Source organism: Muntiacus reevesi, chromosome 7 (genome assembly GCF_963930625.1).
Source record: "Muntiacus reevesi chromosome 7, mMunRee1.1, whole genome shotgun sequence".
Classification (NCBI taxonomy): Eukaryota; Metazoa; Chordata; class Mammalia; order Artiodactyla; family Cervidae; genus Muntiacus; species Muntiacus reevesi.
The window spans coordinates 78418062-78436481 of NC_089255.1; the positions used below are offsets into that span (position 1 = coordinate 78418062).

General features: G+C 45.7%; 1 protein-coding gene across 3 annotated transcripts in view; it reads left to right on the forward strand.

Annotated features, from left to right (window-relative positions):
- The first annotated feature begins 9082 nt into the window (after positions 1-9082).
- SMOC1 (SPARC related modular calcium binding 1) overlaps positions 9083-18420 on the forward strand; it is a 140656-nt gene continuing 131318 nt past the window's right edge. For all 3 annotated transcript variants that reach the window (XM_065941108.1, XM_065941109.1, XM_065941110.1), the window contains exon 1: positions 9083-9434. In XM_065941108.1, coding sequence (XP_065797180.1) covers positions 9336-9434 — 99 coding nt within the window. In that variant the 5' untranslated portion in view covers positions 9083-9335. The remainder of the gene's footprint in view (positions 9435-18420) is intronic.

An 18420-nucleotide genomic window follows, 5' to 3' on the forward strand; every position in this document is an offset into this window, starting at 1 on the left:
AGATCCCACATGCCACAGAGCAACTCAGCATGCGTGCTGTAACTACTGAGCTGTCTAGCGCCTCAAACTAGAGAGCCCATGTGCCGTAATCTGACGCAGCCAAAAATAAACAAATATTTAAAGATATTTCTCGACTTTTATTCTTTTTAAGGTATCTTCCAAGGCACAAAATAAATTGACTTATTTTTTAAAGATAGAATAAAACTCATTCAACCTCACAATTATGATATGGGTACGTGTGTATTGTTTTGTAAATGTAAGATACATTATGAGATCTTAATGATCTTATTTTTTCTTATGTCTTGAAACATTGTGTTATTTTGTCATCCTAGGAATTATTTTACCGTTACTCATCAGTCATTCCCAACTATGCTGAAAAAGACTAAAAAATAGTATGAAAACTGCAGAACAACAGAATTATCTAGAAGAATGATGGAATAATGTCATAAACCATCCAAATTTTATCATCCTTCAGGTTTCTTAATTCACTACCTAAAGTGTTATATTGTTTTCCAAGAAGATATAAAAGAAAACTGGGGACACCATCTTTGTGGTCTATGTTTAGCTTTCATTGGACACAGTTGGATATTCTGATTTTTTCATTTTCTACTTATATAGGCAACAAGAAAAAAATTGATAGAGGAAGAGGTTTCAAATTATTACATAAACCAGAAGACAAATGCAAAGAGGGAGTAGCATTCTAGAATATAAACAAATGATGATAGTGAAATTGATTACATAAGAGAAATCTTAGCCTATGAATATTTAGATGATAATATCGTAGATGTTTTTTCTCAAACTCAATTGAATTTTCTCAAACTCAAAAACTTAGATGGTTTTTCTTAAACTTTTAAGGACAAAAAGGAAATGTGACATTTTCATCCAGTTATTGCTCAACAAGAAAGACTTAATTACACAATATTTTATGACAAGAGGCTGAACTTTCCTATTTTGCAAAAAAGACATATGGTGATATTCATTAATCTTTTAGATTTTTGTGCACCAAAATTTACTTGGAGTGGTTTGTAAACAGACAAATTTTGAAGGCAGATGTGCACGCAAAGAGGAAATCGATGACGTAGAAATGAAAATATTAACTGGATTGAAGATTTTAAATTATGTTTATAAATCTACAGGTGGAAATGTTTTGCAATTATGGAGCGAAGAAGATGGCCATACTCTCTTGAACAAAATTATGAGCTACAAAAGCTTTCAAAAGTTCTGTCCTGATGATGCAAATGCAAATAGAAGAACCATAAGGATTGATAAACTAGACCAATTAGAGATATATTTGAGTTTTGGAATCAGTATTCCAGGTGAATAAGTTCCAGGATCATGACATTTGATCAGTGGATGGTTTCATCAAAGTTTGCTGTCTATTTCAAGTATGTTACAGTTTGGGGTTTATTTTTAATTTTTATTTTTTGGCTGTCCCTTGCAGCATGTGGCATATTATTTCCCAGACCAGGGGATGAACCTGGCCTTTGGCAGTGAAAGGGCACAGTCCTAACCATTGGACCATTGGAGCTCCCCAAATTTGGGTTTATTATATTTATTTTTTGTAATCTTTTAAAAAAGTTATTTATTTATATGAGTAGTTTAGTTTTGTCTCTGCTGGGTTCTTCTTTGCTTTGTGGGCTTTCTCTAGTGGAGCAAGTGGGAGCTACTCTTCACTGGGGTGCATAGTCTTCCATTGCAGTGGCTTCTTTTGTTGTGGAGCACAGGCTCTAGGGTTCGTGGGCTTCAGCAGTCGTAGCTCGTGGGCTCTAGAGAGCAGGCTCAGTAGTTGTGGCGCCTGGACTTATTTGCTCCCATGTGGGAGCTTGTGGGATCTTCCCGAATGAGGGATGTGGGATCTTCCTGGACCCGGGATCGAACCCGTGTCCCCTGCATTGGCAGGTGGATTCTTAACCACTAGACCACAAGGGAAGCCCTGGGTTTATTATATTTAAATTCTTATTAATAGTTCTGACAGAGTTGCTTTTCACTATCTCAAGAGTCTTCTCCAGCACCACAGTTCGAAGGCATCAGTTCTTTGGCCTCAGCCTTTTTTTATTGTCCAGCCTGCATATCCATACATGACTACTGGAAAAAACATAGCTTTGACTATACGGATGTTTGTAGGCAAAGTATTGTCTCTGCTTTTTAATATGCTATCCAGGTTTGTCATTGCTTTTCTTCCAAGGAACAGTGTCTTTTAATTTTATGGTTGCAGTCACAGTGATTTTGGAGCCCAAGAAAAGGTTATTAGCCAAAGACTGTGGCTTCCATCCTGGGCTCTTTCACTGATCACTTGCCCTCAGGAGAAGCCAGCTATCTTGTGACCCATGTGGAGAAAAATGGAGGTATCCTGATAACAACCAATGAAGAATGAAGCCTGCTAACAACCAGGCTTGGAGGTGGGTCCTTCAGCCTTAGATGACTATAACCCTGGCTGCTAGGTCAACTGCAGTGAGAACCAGCTACATAGTTGCTGGGGTCCAGTGTAAAGTGAAAATGGATGGTTCTGTTTATAAATTTAAAATCAGCAATTGCAGACTCTTAAGCTAAATGTGGGACTTTTCATGACTGCACAGCTTGCATGTCTATGACACTGGACCTGACTGTGACCTCAGAGACCCTGAGCCAGAACCACCCAGCTGAGCCCCTCCTAAACACCTGATCCATAGAAACTACGAGATAATCTTTGTTGCTTTAAACTGTTCAAGGAGTAAGTTGTTACATAGCAATAAATAGCTTATGCAATAAATAGCGTATACACTATTCCTTTATTCCTACTTTTGTAAATTGTTTGTAAAATGACTTAAAAATATAAAATGAATCCACCAGACCAGATGGTGAATGATGATAACTATTTTGCCTGGGAGACTGAGAGTTAAAAAGGATGAGTGATCCAGTTGATTGAAAACTTATTGCTTTGTTTCTCCGGCCTGAGTGCCTTTGCACATGCTGTTTGCTATGCCCAGAATGCTCCCCTCCCCCAACCTTTGTACTGATTAAACCAGACAGCCTTTAACTCTAAACTTAAACACACATTCTCAGAAAAGTTGACTCTCCAGACTGAGTTAGGTGCCCTTTTTAATAACTCTTCAAACACCCTGGAGAATCCCAGGGACAGCGGAGCCTCGTGGGCTGCCGTCTACGGGGTCGCACAGAGTCAGACACGACTGAAGCGACTTAGCAGCAGCAGCAGCAAATACCCTGTCCATCTTTGCAGGTACTCTGGGCACTTGTAACTAGTGAGTTAATTACTGATGATTTGTTGTTTAGAGTCTGTCTTCCCACTAAAGTGTAAGGTCCTTGAGGTCAGTTGCCTTCTTTCCTTGTGCTCACTGTATACCAATGCCTGGCACATAGTAGGGATGCAATAAAATTTGACTGGTATGTCTCTGTGCTGATGAATCAGGAACAAACAGTGATGATTTGCAAAGGAGTCTTAAACCCCAGTCTCAGTGGTATCCTCTTAACAAAGCTTTCTCTGGAGCACCCAAGCATGGTGATTATGAGCCTGTAGATGGGAAAGGCTCCTTGTCTAATGGGATCCCACATGAACAATACAACCAATAAAGCAGGCAAATGAAAGATAAAGCAGGTAAGTGGGGAGAATTCATACACATGGAAATAGGAGTTAACTTTCATTAATACACAAAATAGCATGTGCAAGTGCAGCATGTGCTCTGACTCCTAGGACTGAGAGATTTAAGATGATGTGAAAACTTTATTTTTTATTTTTAAAAGCTTTTTACTTTATACCGATGTATAGTTGATTCAATTATACACACAGCAAAGTGATTCAGTTAAATATACACATTTATCTATTCTTTTTCAAATTCTTTTCCCAGTTAAGTTGTTATGTAATATTGAGCAGCATTCCCTGTGCTATGAAGTAGGTCTTTGTTGGTTATCAATTTTAAATATAGTAGTGTGTATACTTCAGTCCCAAACTCCCTAACTATCCCTCCCCTTCACCCTCATCCTTCTCCTCTGGTAACTGTAGGAAGTTTGTTCTCTAAGTTTGTGAGTCTATTTCTGTTTTGTTAATAAATTCATTTGTATCATTTCTTTTTCAATTCTGCATGTAAGCGATGCCATAAAATATTTGTCTTTCTCTGACTTATTTCACTCAGTATGACAACCTCTAGATCCAGAGGATGCCAAAACTTTTGGTGTGCCTTGGTAAGGTAACCTTTCTTGGTTAAGCCTCAATTCTTCATCTGAACAATGGGACTAATAATACTGACCTCATATGCTGGGTCTGAGGGTATAAGATCATGTAGTAAAAGTGCTTAGCAAAACGTTCAACTCTTGATGGACTGGGCTCAAGTTCTGATTCTGCTATTTATTTCTGGCTGAGTTATGTAACCTCCCCAAGTTTCTGCTTCTTCATTAGTAAAACAGGGGGAAATGATGGTACCTACCTTGTAGAGTAAATGTGGGAGTATGTATTAAAGTCTTCGTGTTATTGCTCTCTTAGTCATTTTGAAACCAGGTCACAGAAAAGGAACCAGGTGAAAAGAGATTTCCCTATAGGTGGATGTGGGAGGGAAAGAAACAGAACAGAAGAATACAGGCGATTGCCAAGAATATTTTCACAAAGATGGCATTCTTCCCAGTGGTCCTAATTGACTGCTCGTCTCATCAGGGGGCTTCTTTCTTGCCACTCTGGCACTGTGTGGCTTGAGCCTCATCCAAGTATGTTCTCAGATCCTCCCACTTGAAGGTGCCTAAGAGAGGGAAATACCAGAAGTAAATTTTTGTGGCATCGAGAGTCTGGGTGTCTGGCCCTAAGGCCATTAATGTTTTGAGCATGAGTGAGCTAGATGTGCAGAGTTAGAGGAAAGCCACAACTAAACACTCTGGACTGCATTGCATTGTCCATGGTTCTTTCATTTAGCACTCAAGCTACGATAATGATGATGGCTTCTACTTCTATTTTTGTCCCAGGGTTTTCTCCTTCCTTGGTAAAGTAAACTCTGATTTTCAACTGGACACATGTGGCCACCTTGAATTAATAACACAATTTTTTTAGCCTTATTTGTGTTTAAGTGGGGTCAGGTCACTAGGTTTTAACCGATGAGATATGGTGACTTTGACTTCTGGGAGTTATCTTTAAAGAGAGGGGCATGCTCTTCTTTCCCCCTTTTTCCTCCTTGTGGGCTGGAAGACAAATGTGATGCATGGAGATTGAGCACCATCTTGGATTATGAGGGAGAAGTTGCTTGTTACAAATAGACAAACTGGCAAATAGAAAATAGAAGAAGCCTGGGTTAGAGAGAGCTACCCTAGACTTTGAAAGGATTTTGTGTCCAAAAGAGATAATCTAAATTTTTGTCATTCTAAATTATTTTTGTCATGTATATATATATTTCAGCTTTATTAAGGTATAAATGACAAATAAAATTGTAAGATATTTAAAGTGTACAATGTAATATATACATCTTGTGAAAGGATTCTGCCCATCGAGTTAATTAACACATCCATCACCTCACCTATTTACTTTTGTGTGTGTTATCAATTGTCATGTATATTTAAAGTGTAAGGACTGATCTTGGTAAAATTAACTTCTGTGGGTCAGTCTCACCTGCATAATGGAAATAATAATAACTATCTCAGCCCAGTGCTAGGTTTTTCAGTAAGTTTGTCACAAATCCAGAAACAGAGCCCAGGATTCTTGATGTTCCAGGTTTCTGATCTCAGTCGTATATTTGAAAAGAGTCCTGAACCTTAGACACCACTCACCTTTCTCTGTTGGTAGTGGTATCACAAGTGAAGCAAGTATAAGTCAAGGTGTATTTATATTACAGAAGCACCTTTCTCCAAAGCACCCTTAAAGACCTACCTTTCTGAAACCTTCCCTGCCATTAGGTTTCTAGTAGGTCTCTGCTCTCTGAGTTCCCAAAACACAATGTAGTCTTTATTCTTAAATATATTCTCCAGGTCTCTGTCTGCTGTGTCTTAGATTATAACCTCTCAGAGGACAGGGTATGCATTCAAAGATCCTTTATAATAATGAGCATTGTGCTAGGCATAAAAGGAGATGCATCAAAGTGCTTGTTAAAATGAATAGAGTCTATTCTGAATATGAGACAAGACTCCTGGCCTATACAGAAACACATATTTGAAACGAGCGTTCCTAGTTGCTAATAAATATTTGAAGCTCTCAGACCTCAGTATGGGATATAAAGTATTATTTTTCCTCACTGAAATATCCCCTTGCAAACAGAAGTCCCACAGGACAAGGAGCAAGGCTGAAACTGGACAGACCAGATGCCAGGAGAGCTAGATTTATTTTTGGACCATAGGCTTGGCCTCCAGGGAAAGAAGGAACTTGTCAATTTCACTTTTTGCTCGGATCAGATGATTGAGCCTGGCAGAGAGACGATGTTTGGGACTAGTAGTTCTCTGGAATTTCTAACCTTCTCTGGGCTTGGGAGGAGTCGGGAGAAGAAAATGCATCGTTTGAATGATAGCCATGGTTACGACAGGCCTCCCATGCCAACCGGAGGGAAAGCAAAATTACTTTGCTGAGCAAAGTAACTGGAAAGCAGTTGCTCATATTTTAAACTAAGCTATATGGTTGAAGTCCAGAATAATGTAGACTTTTGGACCAGCGACCACTTGGAAACAAGTTTTCTGGCTGGAGAGCAGCCTGTGGTGTTGCGGATGGAAAGGACTATTGTAGTGTCTTTTCCCTCGGCACTCTGTGCTGCCAGATACTGGGGGGCCATCTCAAGCATATTTACTTACTCCAGTAGATTTCTCAATAATTCCAGCAACAGAAAGAAGTTGACCAGCTTGATGGGTGCATGTGGTAAGGTGGTAGAGTTAGGACAAACCTACCACACTGCTGAGCCTGATGGTGACATTTTCATCCTGGGGAGCCCCTGATGGAGGAGCACGTAGGCAGGCACAGGGAAATTCATGTAAGTGCATCATGAGGCATGGGAGAAACGGACAAGTCCAGCTGGGCAAATTCCCAGGATGCCAGATCACAAGGGCTGTTTCCAGGAAAGGCTGACCCTTGCTGTTTCCGTGCTTTTCTCTGAAACTCAGTGAGGCTCAGAATCTCAGCTCCCTTGCAGGCCATTGAAAAAATTCCCAGGAAGCACACAGGAACTGTCGAACTCGATGTGATTGGACATTGCAGTTATCAGATGATGGAGGCAGAATTAGACTCTGAAAACCTGTGCTTGAATGTTTGCTGTCATTTATCAGCCAAATGAGGCCAGGCAAGTCCCAATTGCATGGGGTATCTAGTTTACTTACCTGTAAAGCTGGATCTCTCTGTCGACTTCACAGGATCATTCAGAGGGTAAAATGAGATGAGGCATTTGTACTGCCCTCTTAAGATGCCAGGTTGTGATATTTATAACACAGTCATTCTAAGGGATTTGTATATTCCATCTCCTTCAATCCTGACAACAACTCATGAGATGGACACCATTTTTATTCCCATTTTACAGAAGGGAAAGCAGCACCCCAGATAAATAAAGTGACTTGTGCAAGGTTATACCACTAGGTGGCAGACCCAGGATTTGAACCCAGGCTGACGGGCTCCAGAGCGCATTAACTATTTCCCGCTATTTCCCAGCAGAGGAAGACAGACAATTCTCTTAGAGCAGTTTCTCATTTTTGTTTGAAGAACCATCAGTACTTTGTAATTGTTCTAACATCCAGTCAGGGCTTTTTGATCTGATGACGCTGGGGAGAGTTGAAACCTTTTAAGCAGAGAGTGACGATTCAGGTTTGCGTTTTAGAAGAGTGACTGGCTGCTGGGTAGAGGCTAGGTGGCAGGCAAACTGGGTGGGCAAAACTGAATGCAGGAGTTGGGTGGGGAAGCTTGTTTATACAACCCAGGAGAGAAGCTGTGAGGGAGCAGAGTTAACCTTTGTCAGGACCTCTTAAGCTCACAGGAAGAGGAGTTAAGCCCTGGTGCTGCTTCCAGCCTGGTTGGAGTAAAGAATCCCTTGCCTTCAAGTGAGTGGTCCATACCAAAGAAAATAAACACTAAGGGTTGTGTTCCACTTAAGAAGGTAAACCATGGTTCTCTTAGGTTGAATGCAGTGGACCTTCTCGCTCCTTTGAAGGGCTGGCGTGGTGTGTCTGTGACCATTCCCAAGATGAGCCCCTGGGGATCGTCCTGGGCAGAGCCTTCTAGCATCCTACGGGCACTTAGGAGAGGTCTCCCTGACTCCTCCTGACCATCTCTGGGGTCTCTTCATCCACAGATTACCCCTCCTATCAGTGTTTTTTCCTCTTTCTTCCCCCGGTCAGGAGACCAGGTTCCCTCTGACCTCTCCTGCCAGGGCTCCTGGCCACAGAGAAGTTGCCTGTTGGCCATTTAGTTCCAGGCAGGGAGCCAGGACACCTGGGTTCTAATCCCGTACCCACCACAGGGCCACGGGTTGGCATCATCTCATACCCACAGGGGCCCTCCCCAGCGCGACCAGCACGAGCTTCCTCTCTCTCCCTGACACTGCTCCGGGGGGCCGCTGCTTTAGGACTTCGTGTTACCTCGTCTGCAAGCAGCCAATGCGCCAAGTCCCACTCCTAACGCCGGTTACAGTCAGTTCTCCGTGTGCAGGTGACTGGGTGACTTCCCAGTTGTTTTTGGTGTTGGTGCAGCCGGGAAGCAGATTTGTCAGCCCCTCCTGTGCCCTAGTACCCTCATCTGAGAAGACGGGGCTAGGAGTGTTTTCCCTGCCTATTTCATCCGGCTGGTGTGACAACTCACGTACTGAAAACTACACATGCTTAAGGTGTGATCATTAGGCGGGCGGGCATTCTGGTCCGCTCAGGCTGCTGGAGCTCTCGGACGCTTCCCTGGACCGAAGGGCCAAGAGAATGTTCATCGTTAGGCCGGTCTCTCCTAGAGTCCACTCCTCTGAGCCACCGAGTGTCGCTCCTCGTTGGGGACGGTCGCTAGCCGCCCCTCTTTCCTCTCTCCCATTGGCTTTCACCTGCCCGAGGGGCGGCTGCCACGGGCCTCTCGGCCCGTCAGTCAGAGCCGTCGGGCTCCGCCCCGCCCCTCCCGGGGGTTTATAACGGGAATTCCCATGGCCCGGGCTCTGGCATCCAACCTGCTGCCGCCGCGGCCCAGCCGAGCGGAGAGCGCCGCGCGCAGAGCACACGCTCGCGCTCAGCTCCGCTCCCGGGGCGGTTCATGAGCGCGCGCTCCGGCTGCAGCCTCCGCGATCCCGCGCCGCCCCGCCGCGGCTCCGCAGCCCGCCGTCGCCAGGGTCCCCGGGGGAGGGGAGGAAGGCAGGAAGGCCGGCGCAGCCGTGCGCTCCGTGAAGCCCGCCACCCCTGCCCGCAGCCCGCACCGGCCTGGCACCATGCTGCCCGCGCGCTGCGCCCGCCTGCTCACGCCCCACTTGCTGCTGGTGTTAGTGCAGCTGTCCCCGGCTCGCGACCACCGCACCACCGGCCCCAGGGTAAGTGCGCCCCCAGCCGCGCGCCCACCTGCGGAAGGAGACCCCAGGTCGCTGGCCTTCATCCCTTGGGGACCGGAGAGGGAGGTATCAGATCCTCCCCCCCCTTCCCCCCGCCACCTACTACTCCGCCGCCGGTGGGCTTCTCGGCGAAGTTGCTGAAATTAAAATTTCTCCATTGTTCCCCCCCCCCCCCCGCGCCACCCCTTCTTTCTTGCAGCACCGACTCTGCCTTCCCTCTCCTCCCCCTCTCCCCCTACTGTCACTGGTGAGTTCTCTTTCCCCTTCTCTCTTCCCGGGGCATTTTACTCCAAGACCCTTAGAGGTGCCGCCTGCATCCGAGGTGCCTCCTGGCTCTCCGCTCGAGCAGGGCTGCTCCGTGGGCTCACCCCGCGCGCGGTCCCAGAGCGCTGGCGTTCTTGGCCGGCGGCGGCGGCGGGGGGGTTGGGGGGAGAGCTGCTCTGCCTCCAGGGTTTTAGGTTACCGGAGAGCCACACAAGGACCTTGTGTTGTTGTTGTTTTAAAAAGCTATCGCTGCTCGTAAAACCCACAGCAGATAATTTTAATGCTCCCTCCCGCTGGGCACAGCCGCAGAGGAGGGGTAGAGATGGGGGCTGTGGAGAGCTGGAGGAGAGGCACTGGCAGTGTTCGAGAAGCTCTTTCCTTGCGTTGCGCCCCGGAGGTTACACTACTTGTTGAACCTTGGTCTGATTGGAGTTCCTGAACGATGTGAAACGTGCCAATTCTGCTCACAGGGCAGGCTGTCCAGGGCATTGTAAAACCTCCGGAACCGACAGCATTGTGTTCCTTTCTGGGCTAGATTCTTGCTCCCATATAACCCAGCTGGTCTAATGAAGGATTCCACTACCTTAAAAAGTGTACTCTTAAACCACCCTCTGGTTCATTTGACCAAACTTATCCAGAGGATGGGGCCTCCCAGGTGGTTCAGTGGTAAAGACTGCCTGCCAAGCAGGAGGCATGAGTGCTATCCAGGGAAGATCCCCTGGAGAAGGAAATAGCAACCCACTCCAGGATTCTTGCCCGGATATTCCCATGGACAGAGGAGCCCGGTGGGCTATAGTCCATGGAGTCACAAAAGAGTCAGACATGACTTAGTGACTAAACAACAATGATGACTAGAGGATCTCTGGCCAAGAATTACCTTATGTCAGGGCAGTTGTCTGTCAAGATAGTTGCCTGACTTCTCCAGGCAGCAGGAGAGTCCATGTGGAAGTAGCTAGTATCTTTGTGAAAAGATTGGCTCCTTAACCAGCTTGTGCTTTCCTGGATATCATTTGGCCTAGCCCATTGCCACCTGTTCAGATTGCAGGTTCTTTCTTCCTAGCGCTCGCTCCGTGAGAATCATCTTTATAACTGTCGTGTGTGTGGGAAATGCGTCGCAAGGCTTGACGAGCCTTAATGACTGCCCAGATGCTGGCTGATTACATCTGAGCCTGGCTATCACTGTGAGATCAGATTTGCAGCCACTTAGGAAAGAAAAGTGTTTGTCCCCATGTTGGGCCGGCCCTTGCTTTTATGACCAGATGTGCAACAGCAGCAGTTAAAGTGCGGCCGATTAGAGCCAGGGCGTGTCATAAATCCTCGACAGCAGGCATTCCCGAAGCTGGGGCAAGTCAGGGCTCCGGGAGTGACTTTTATGGATGCAGATGAGGATGCCTTTTAAATGAAGCTGCTTGGTTTGATATTAGCACTTGCAGCATTTAAACTCCGAGGTCAGAAGAGCCACGGCGTTCCCTCCAATAATTAGGAACAGTCAAGACAGAGACGCAGACCAGAGCACCCGACTGAAAGCTGGATGCCCGCCCACATGAGAGGCCCGGAGACAAATGGTGGGGGGCTCGTTTGTTGCTGGGCGAGTCTAGGGTCTCAAGCCATATGGCTCTCCTTCCTTGCCTCCTGAAACTGGAGGAAGCAGCTCTTAGGGGAAAGCTCGGGACTTCAAGGGAAAATAGAGACATGGGTTAGTTTTCCCTTGGGCTTCTGTAGTTTATTAATTTGATAGAAATGGTGGGACACAAATAGGAAGTGTAAATAGGCTTCTGTGTGTTCCAGCTAGATTTTTTTCTCTCTCTGTCTCTCTTTCTCACACAGACTCACACACACATACACACACACACACATTTAGAAAGTGCCAACAGAAAGGTGCTGTGTTGAGCATGTGGTTACCTGGATGCTTTTATAGACCCCAGTAAGAGCCCCCATTTATGACTTCTCGGGCCGGACACTTTCCATGATCACCTACGTTTATAAGAGCAAGAAGGTGGGTCTTTTTAGTGTCATTTTGAAAGTAAGACTCAGGAGGGTAAAAGCCTTGCTTGAAGCATGGTGCATGTGTAGTGGTGGGAGCCAAATCCCAGTATATGTGGATGTGCAGATTGTGGGCTTGTGTGCTTTTCATGCCACCAAGCAGCTGCGGGAAGTGTTTGTCCAACTAGCGGTGCCATTCCTGTTAAATGGGCATCAGGTGAGTCTGTCTGTAAGAAAGCACTGTTAACAAGATTTTTTGGTGTCTGCATCGCTCAAGGGTGATGCCTTTGAGTTTTAACCTATTCCGGAAGCCTGCAGGTCCCTTCTGTGGCTTCTTGGTGGAGTCAGAAATGTAGCCCTGATTGTGGGCAGCAGTGTCATGGGAGGAACAGAAACATCTGGCCCTTGCAGTGTTCCCTTGGGCATCCCTGGGTCTCTTCTGTTAATCTTTTGAGTGACAGAGGCTTAGGGATTGGCATCTTTTCCAGCTGGCTTTCTAGGAAACCCAGAGCGTGCCCTTTCAGTTTAACTTTATCTGGCTCACTAATTGAGCTCCCTTGAGGCCTAGACCCCAATCCTTGCCCCCTTATTTGCTTCCTGCCTTCATAAAATGCCTGACATTTGTTTGACTCTGGCTCCCAGCAGCTATCAGGTATCAGATTGGAGGCTATTATGTAGGAAGCACCTGATTTCTTGGTCTCTCGGCTCTGAGCGGCCACGTGGCTACCTGGGATGATGGTCAGGAGCTTTTTAATTACGGAGGAGGCAGCCATTTCTTTAATCCTGCACAATTTACTGAAAATGTTTCTGGGGAGGGTTGGACGGGGGAGGGGCTCTCTCAGGCCCATAGAGTCTGACGGCCAAGCCAAGCCACTGCCTGTCTTTGTCTAAACCTCCGTCTGTTCTGCAGACTGGGAGCTAGGTGAAGGCAGGTTTGTGCCCAGCGTGTCCATCGGTGTATCCCCCAGAGCTCAGCACAGGGCCTGGCACCTGTGAAATGAACAAATAAATGCAGATGATGCGTGCTTTCACATTTTATTTGTTTATTTATGTTGGCCTCACTGAGTGGCGTGCCGAATCTTCGTTCCCCAATCAGGGATTGGATCCCTGCCCCCTGTATTGGGAGCACAGAGTTTTAAGCACTGGGCCACCAGGCAAGTCCCCTGATGACACATGTTTATCAGTGATCCACAGGTTCCACTTTCTTGGTACAGGACTGGAGGCAGGGAATAGATTTTAAGAAGTTTGAGAAATAGAAAAATTTGATTTCTTAATTTTTTTTAGCTGTATTCTTTATCCTCTCTCCTCTCGCATACTCATCCTTTGAAACCTAACTCTAGGATCACTCTCCATGTTGGTTAGAATCGATCACTCTCTACCTTTGCACAGCTTCAATATCTGATTCACTTGTATTCTTAACTCTCGCTAATTTCACAGTGAGCATCTTGAGATCAGACCAGCATCTTCATCCTCTTAGCATTAACTTGCCCCTTTGGCACTCCATCCATGATCTTGTCTTGTTAAATGAATGTTTACACCCTTTCAAGGGCAGAGTAAAGATGTTATTTGTCAGTATGCTGGTCACACTGCAGAGTGTCCTGTAAATATTTATTGAAATGAATTTGACTGTGCTGTGACATACGTGCTGGGCTCCCTGCTCTCATTTAAATGAAATTGGTTACTTAACAATTTATTATTTTTTTCCATTTTAGGCTTTGGTTCCTAAAGTGTGTGGGGTGGTTATGGGAGGTGTGGGGGTGGAGAGACTGAGCAGGCAAGACTTCGATGGGGGAACAAGCTTTGGCTCCACGTAAATTCTTTTAAAAAAATCTTGCATTTGCCAAATGTGAAGCAACTTGTAGACAGTTCCCTTCCCTTTGACTAACCTGTCTCCGTGTCTGGATGAGGGTGGGGCCTTGTGTCTGCAGAGATGCCCTTCTTATTATCTGTGTTCAGAACAAGAGCCCCCCCCCCCCCTTTTTTTTTCCTTTTTTCCACGTGGTGGATTTAGCTGAGAGGCTACTCTGGTGTTAGGCCAAGAACCTGATTTAAACCTTTTGATAGAGCTGGAACATGAAATTTAAAGAAACACAATTGAGGAAGACAGGAAGAGGAAGCAGTCATCTTAGAAACTCTAGGAAATCCAAGAAAGTGGAAAACACTTTTATATTATGTCCTAAAGTTGAAGGTGCACATTTTTTGGCTACCCTGCTTGTCTTGTGGAATTTTAGTTCCCCATTCAGGGACTGAACCCGAGCCCTTGGCAGTGAAAGCTTAGAATCTTAACCACTGGACTGTAAGTGAATGTCTTAAACGTTCACGTTTCTTACGGCCTAGTGATTCCACTTCTAGGTGTATGTACCCAAGAAAAACTCATGTCCTGAAGGAGACATATGCAACTGTGTTCACACCACCGCAAACCCGAAAAGAGCCAAATAGCCATCAGTTGGAGGGTGGAGAATTATAGTCAGTCAAAACAAATGATCAACAGTGACATGCAAAAATATGGATGCCTCTGAGTAATATGATATTAAGTAAAAGAAATACAATGAAAGGTGCAATGTGACATCTTTTATACATTTACAAACAGCTAAAATTAAAGAAAAAACTTTTAGGAATACATATAGATGCAAGGAAACTATATGAAAAGAAAAACAAGGCACACAGGATCGGGGGAGGTTAGGGTGAGGCAGAGATTGGATTGGTTGGGAAAATCATATGGTTAGTGTAAGCTAGTATCAATGCTTTACCTTTTCGGAGGAGAGGGGAGGTGAGGTGAGTTTGAAGTTATTTGTCCATTGGCAAAGATCAATAACTGGTTTATACATAGTAAGTGTGACTCCTGCATAGGCCAGTATTGAGTGTGTTGTGAACCAAGTTCAGTTCAGTTCAGTGCAGTCGCTCAGTCGTGTCCAACTCTTTGCGACCCCATGGACTGCAGCCAGGCCTCCCTATGAATCACCAACTCCCGGAGTCCACCCAGACTCATGTCCATTGAGTCGGTGATGCCATTCGTCCATCTCATCTTCTGTTGTCCCCTTCTCCTCCTGCCCTCAATCTTTCCCAGCATCAGGGTCTTTTCAAATGAGTCGGCCCTTTGCAACAGGTGGCCAGAGTATTGGAGTTTCAGCTTCAACATCAGTCCTCCCAATGAACACCCAGGACTGATCTCCTTTAGGATGGACTGGTTGGATCTCCTTGCAGTCCAAGGGACTCTCAAGAGTCTTCTCCAACACCACGGTTCAAAAGCATCAATTCTTCAGCTCTCAGCTTTCTTTATAGTCCAACTCTCACATTCATACATGACCTCTGGAAAAACCATAGCCAAAGATTATGATTAATTCAGTTCTTTGCACCCAAGATCAGATGAACACAAATCCCCTGAGTAGGGACTCCTTTCTTGTCTCCTTCTGCTCCCTCCTGACACCCTTTCCAGATGTGCATCTAAGAAACTACCCGAAATACCATGTTGGGGAGTGATTATTGGTTTTTGTTTGAATTCTTGTCTGGTTAGACCCAGAGCTGGCCGAGGCTCTGGCGTAAATATCTACATCCCCTGGCCAATGGGCTCATTTGTAAAGCTGAGCCCTCTGTGGGCCATCGTGCACCTTCCTTGCTCAGGGGGATCAGCCTTGTACATCTGAGTCTCCAGCCCTGCAGAGCAGAAAGGTTCACCAGCTGACGCTTGGTCCAGAAGCATTACTTGCCAGTGGGGGTGGCGGAGGCATGTTTCTGGCTGATCCCTGCCTTCATTCCGGCCTCTTCCTTCACTCCTGATGGCAGAGGCTGGGGAGGGGAGGTGGCCTCTGCCTAGCAGGTGCAGGGCACCCTTTTTCTCCCGACCACATAGAGTTCTATTGTTTAAGCGGCCAAGTTCTTGGCATCGCTGCTGCTGGTGGGGGGCGGGGGGTGATGTCAGTGTGGAGGCCCCCTCCTGCTGCGTTTGTCACCGTGAAGCAGTTTGGGAGAGGACAAGGGTTGAACTGCGGATGGGAAATCGATCAGAGCTGCTTGTGAGGCTGCCAAACAGGGTTAGCGTTGCACAAACATGCTGTGCGCGAACCCTGAGTCCCTGAGGGGGTAAGAGAACTGGATCTCCACCAACACTCCCAACTGCCTCATAAGGACCCCAAGCGACATAGGTCAGTAGAGAAATTAGTTGGACTTCCTTTTGCACCTGATGTCATTCTAAACTCAATTGCTAGATCACGAATTAATCTTAACTTGGGCAGACATGTTAGGTGTGGAGCTCTGTGTACTTCGGCTGTCCCCTCTGTTGATTTCAGCCTCTTTCTTCTGGAACTAGAGCTGGGTGGCCTCTACAAAGCCACTCAGAAAGTCTGGAGTCTCAGAAGAAACCCCGCCACCATCAGGGAGGACGGGGACAGAGTGAGGTTCTGTGAGATAATGTGTCAGGTGCTTTGAAGCCTGACAAATACTCTATAAATGTCAGCAACTGTGCCCCTTCCCATTAAAAACTATTTCTCACTGCAGCATCGATCTGATTCTAGTAGATAAAGGCCAAATGGTTTTTTTAAAGTGTTGGCAGTGGAGAAAAACTGGACTTACTTTTCAGAATGGTCCATTTTTAGGACTAGATAGCATCTATCAGGCAGCACTGGGAGTTCAAAATATGGGGCATATTAATTATGTCTCTTGAAAAATTCTGCAGAGCCCCTGGGGAGAGGACACAAAAGTAGTAATAAGTGAGATGGTGAGGTGGACAGTGTCATAAAAGGGTATTGAGCCCGCCTTCAGGTGCTTAGCGCTCCTGAGTGGCTCAAAAACAAGGACTCCAATGACTTCCCTTTGTCAGTGGTGCTGACAGCAGACCTTTTGGCCAGGATGAACATGTCCTCTATCTGTACTGTCCAGCATTAGGCACATGTGGCTATTGAAGGGAGTTTTGTGTGGTTGTTTGTTTCTTTGCTATTGAAGTTTTAAATGTGGTGCATAAAACTGGTGAAGTGGCTTTTAAACTTGATTGTAATGAATTGAAGTGTAAATGTCCATAGCCACAGGTGGCTAGTGGCTATCGTGTTGGATGGCCTTGGTCCCTCTCCGAGGTACCCCGCCTTACCTCTCACCGTATATCCCCTCCCCTTTGTGGGGATATACAGATTTTGGTTGCCCTGAGCCGCCTCTCCTTCCCTCCTCATCTCTGTCCAAATCCCGCCCATCATTCGAAAGCCTCCACACAGCCCTCCCAGCCTCGCCCCAGGAGGGTTCTCTCAGCCCTCTGTGCTTTGCTTACCCCCAGAGCAGTGTGTGTCCCCATCTGCCCTGCATTCTAGGCTGACCGGAGAGGGAGGGCCATGGGGCACAGCCTTCAGGGGTAGACAGACCCAGGTTTGAGTCTGGTTCTGCCGCTGCGAGCCTGGGCAGGTCATGTAACCTCTTGGGTCCTTGGTTCCCCAGTTTGTCTAGTGGAAGTCATAGCATCTGCATTTCAGGGTGGTGGGAGGATGAAGTGGGAAGTCTTAGCCTCCTATTCCCATTCCTACTCCTATATCTTCTCCTCTTGTAACAAATAGTACAAACCCAGCAGTTTACGTAACACAAATTTTTGGAGGTCCAAAGCCTGACACAGGTCTCAGTGGGTTGACTAATCATCAGAGCTGAGTTCCCTTCTGGAAGCTCTAGGGGAGAATCCATCTTCTTACCTTTAGAAACTGCCTGCATTCCTTGGCTTGTAGCCCCTTTCCACCTCCAAAGCCAGGTCGGGTCTTTTTCACGCTGCCGTCTCTCTGGTTCTGATTTCTTCTGCTTCCCTCTTCTCCACTTAAAGACCCGTGTGATTGCTGACATTGGGCCCACCAGGAGGGCCCAAACCATTCTCCTTATTTTAAGGTTGGCTGATTAGCAAACTTAATTCCTCCTTGGCATATAACTTGGCAGTTATTAGCATGTATTAGTTATTAGTATGTATAGCATGGCAGTTAATAGCAGTACTAAGATTAGGACATGGGCATTTTTCTGCTTTGGAGAAGGAAATGGCAACCCACTCCAGTATCCTTGCCTAGGAAATCCCATGGACGGAGTCTGAGCCTGGTGGGCTACAGTTCGGGTGTTCTCAAAGAGTTGGACACGATTTAGCGACTGAGCATTATTCTGCCTACCATATTCATTAAAGGTCTAATACAGATCCTAGGTCATAGAGGATACTTGGTAAGTGGGGGCCATTATTGTGACCTACAGCTGTGAGTTTCTTTCCTTTTAGAATGGAAGTCTCTTAATGGTGGCATTGCTTAATTATCTTTACAGACTCCGTCCTGTGCTTAGTAAATAATTACTGAATAACAGAATTTTTGACAAATGTAGATTGTGTCTTTCCTTTTAAAGAAATATTACACAGTAGAAAGAAGTAAAATGTAAACCAAAATATGTAATCCCCTTTGTGCAAAAAAAAAGTTGATTTATGTTTAGAAAAATGAGGTGGGGTATATGTTATGCTGTTAATGGTGGTCATTATGGGGATATTCCATTTCTATGAGATGTGTCAGTAATTATTAAAATACTTTTGTTTACAATGAGCATTTTTAATTTCAGAGGAAAGTAATGTAGATGAAAGCAGGCATGATTCAAAGAAATCGCTGTAGCTGTCTTAATTCAGATAAACCCCCATCTACATCAGACACAGTTAGTCCTATGCTCACGTGGGGTTGAGTTTTAGGTTAGTAACTATTAATATTGGCCTCCGACTCAATTTCTGCATGCTTTG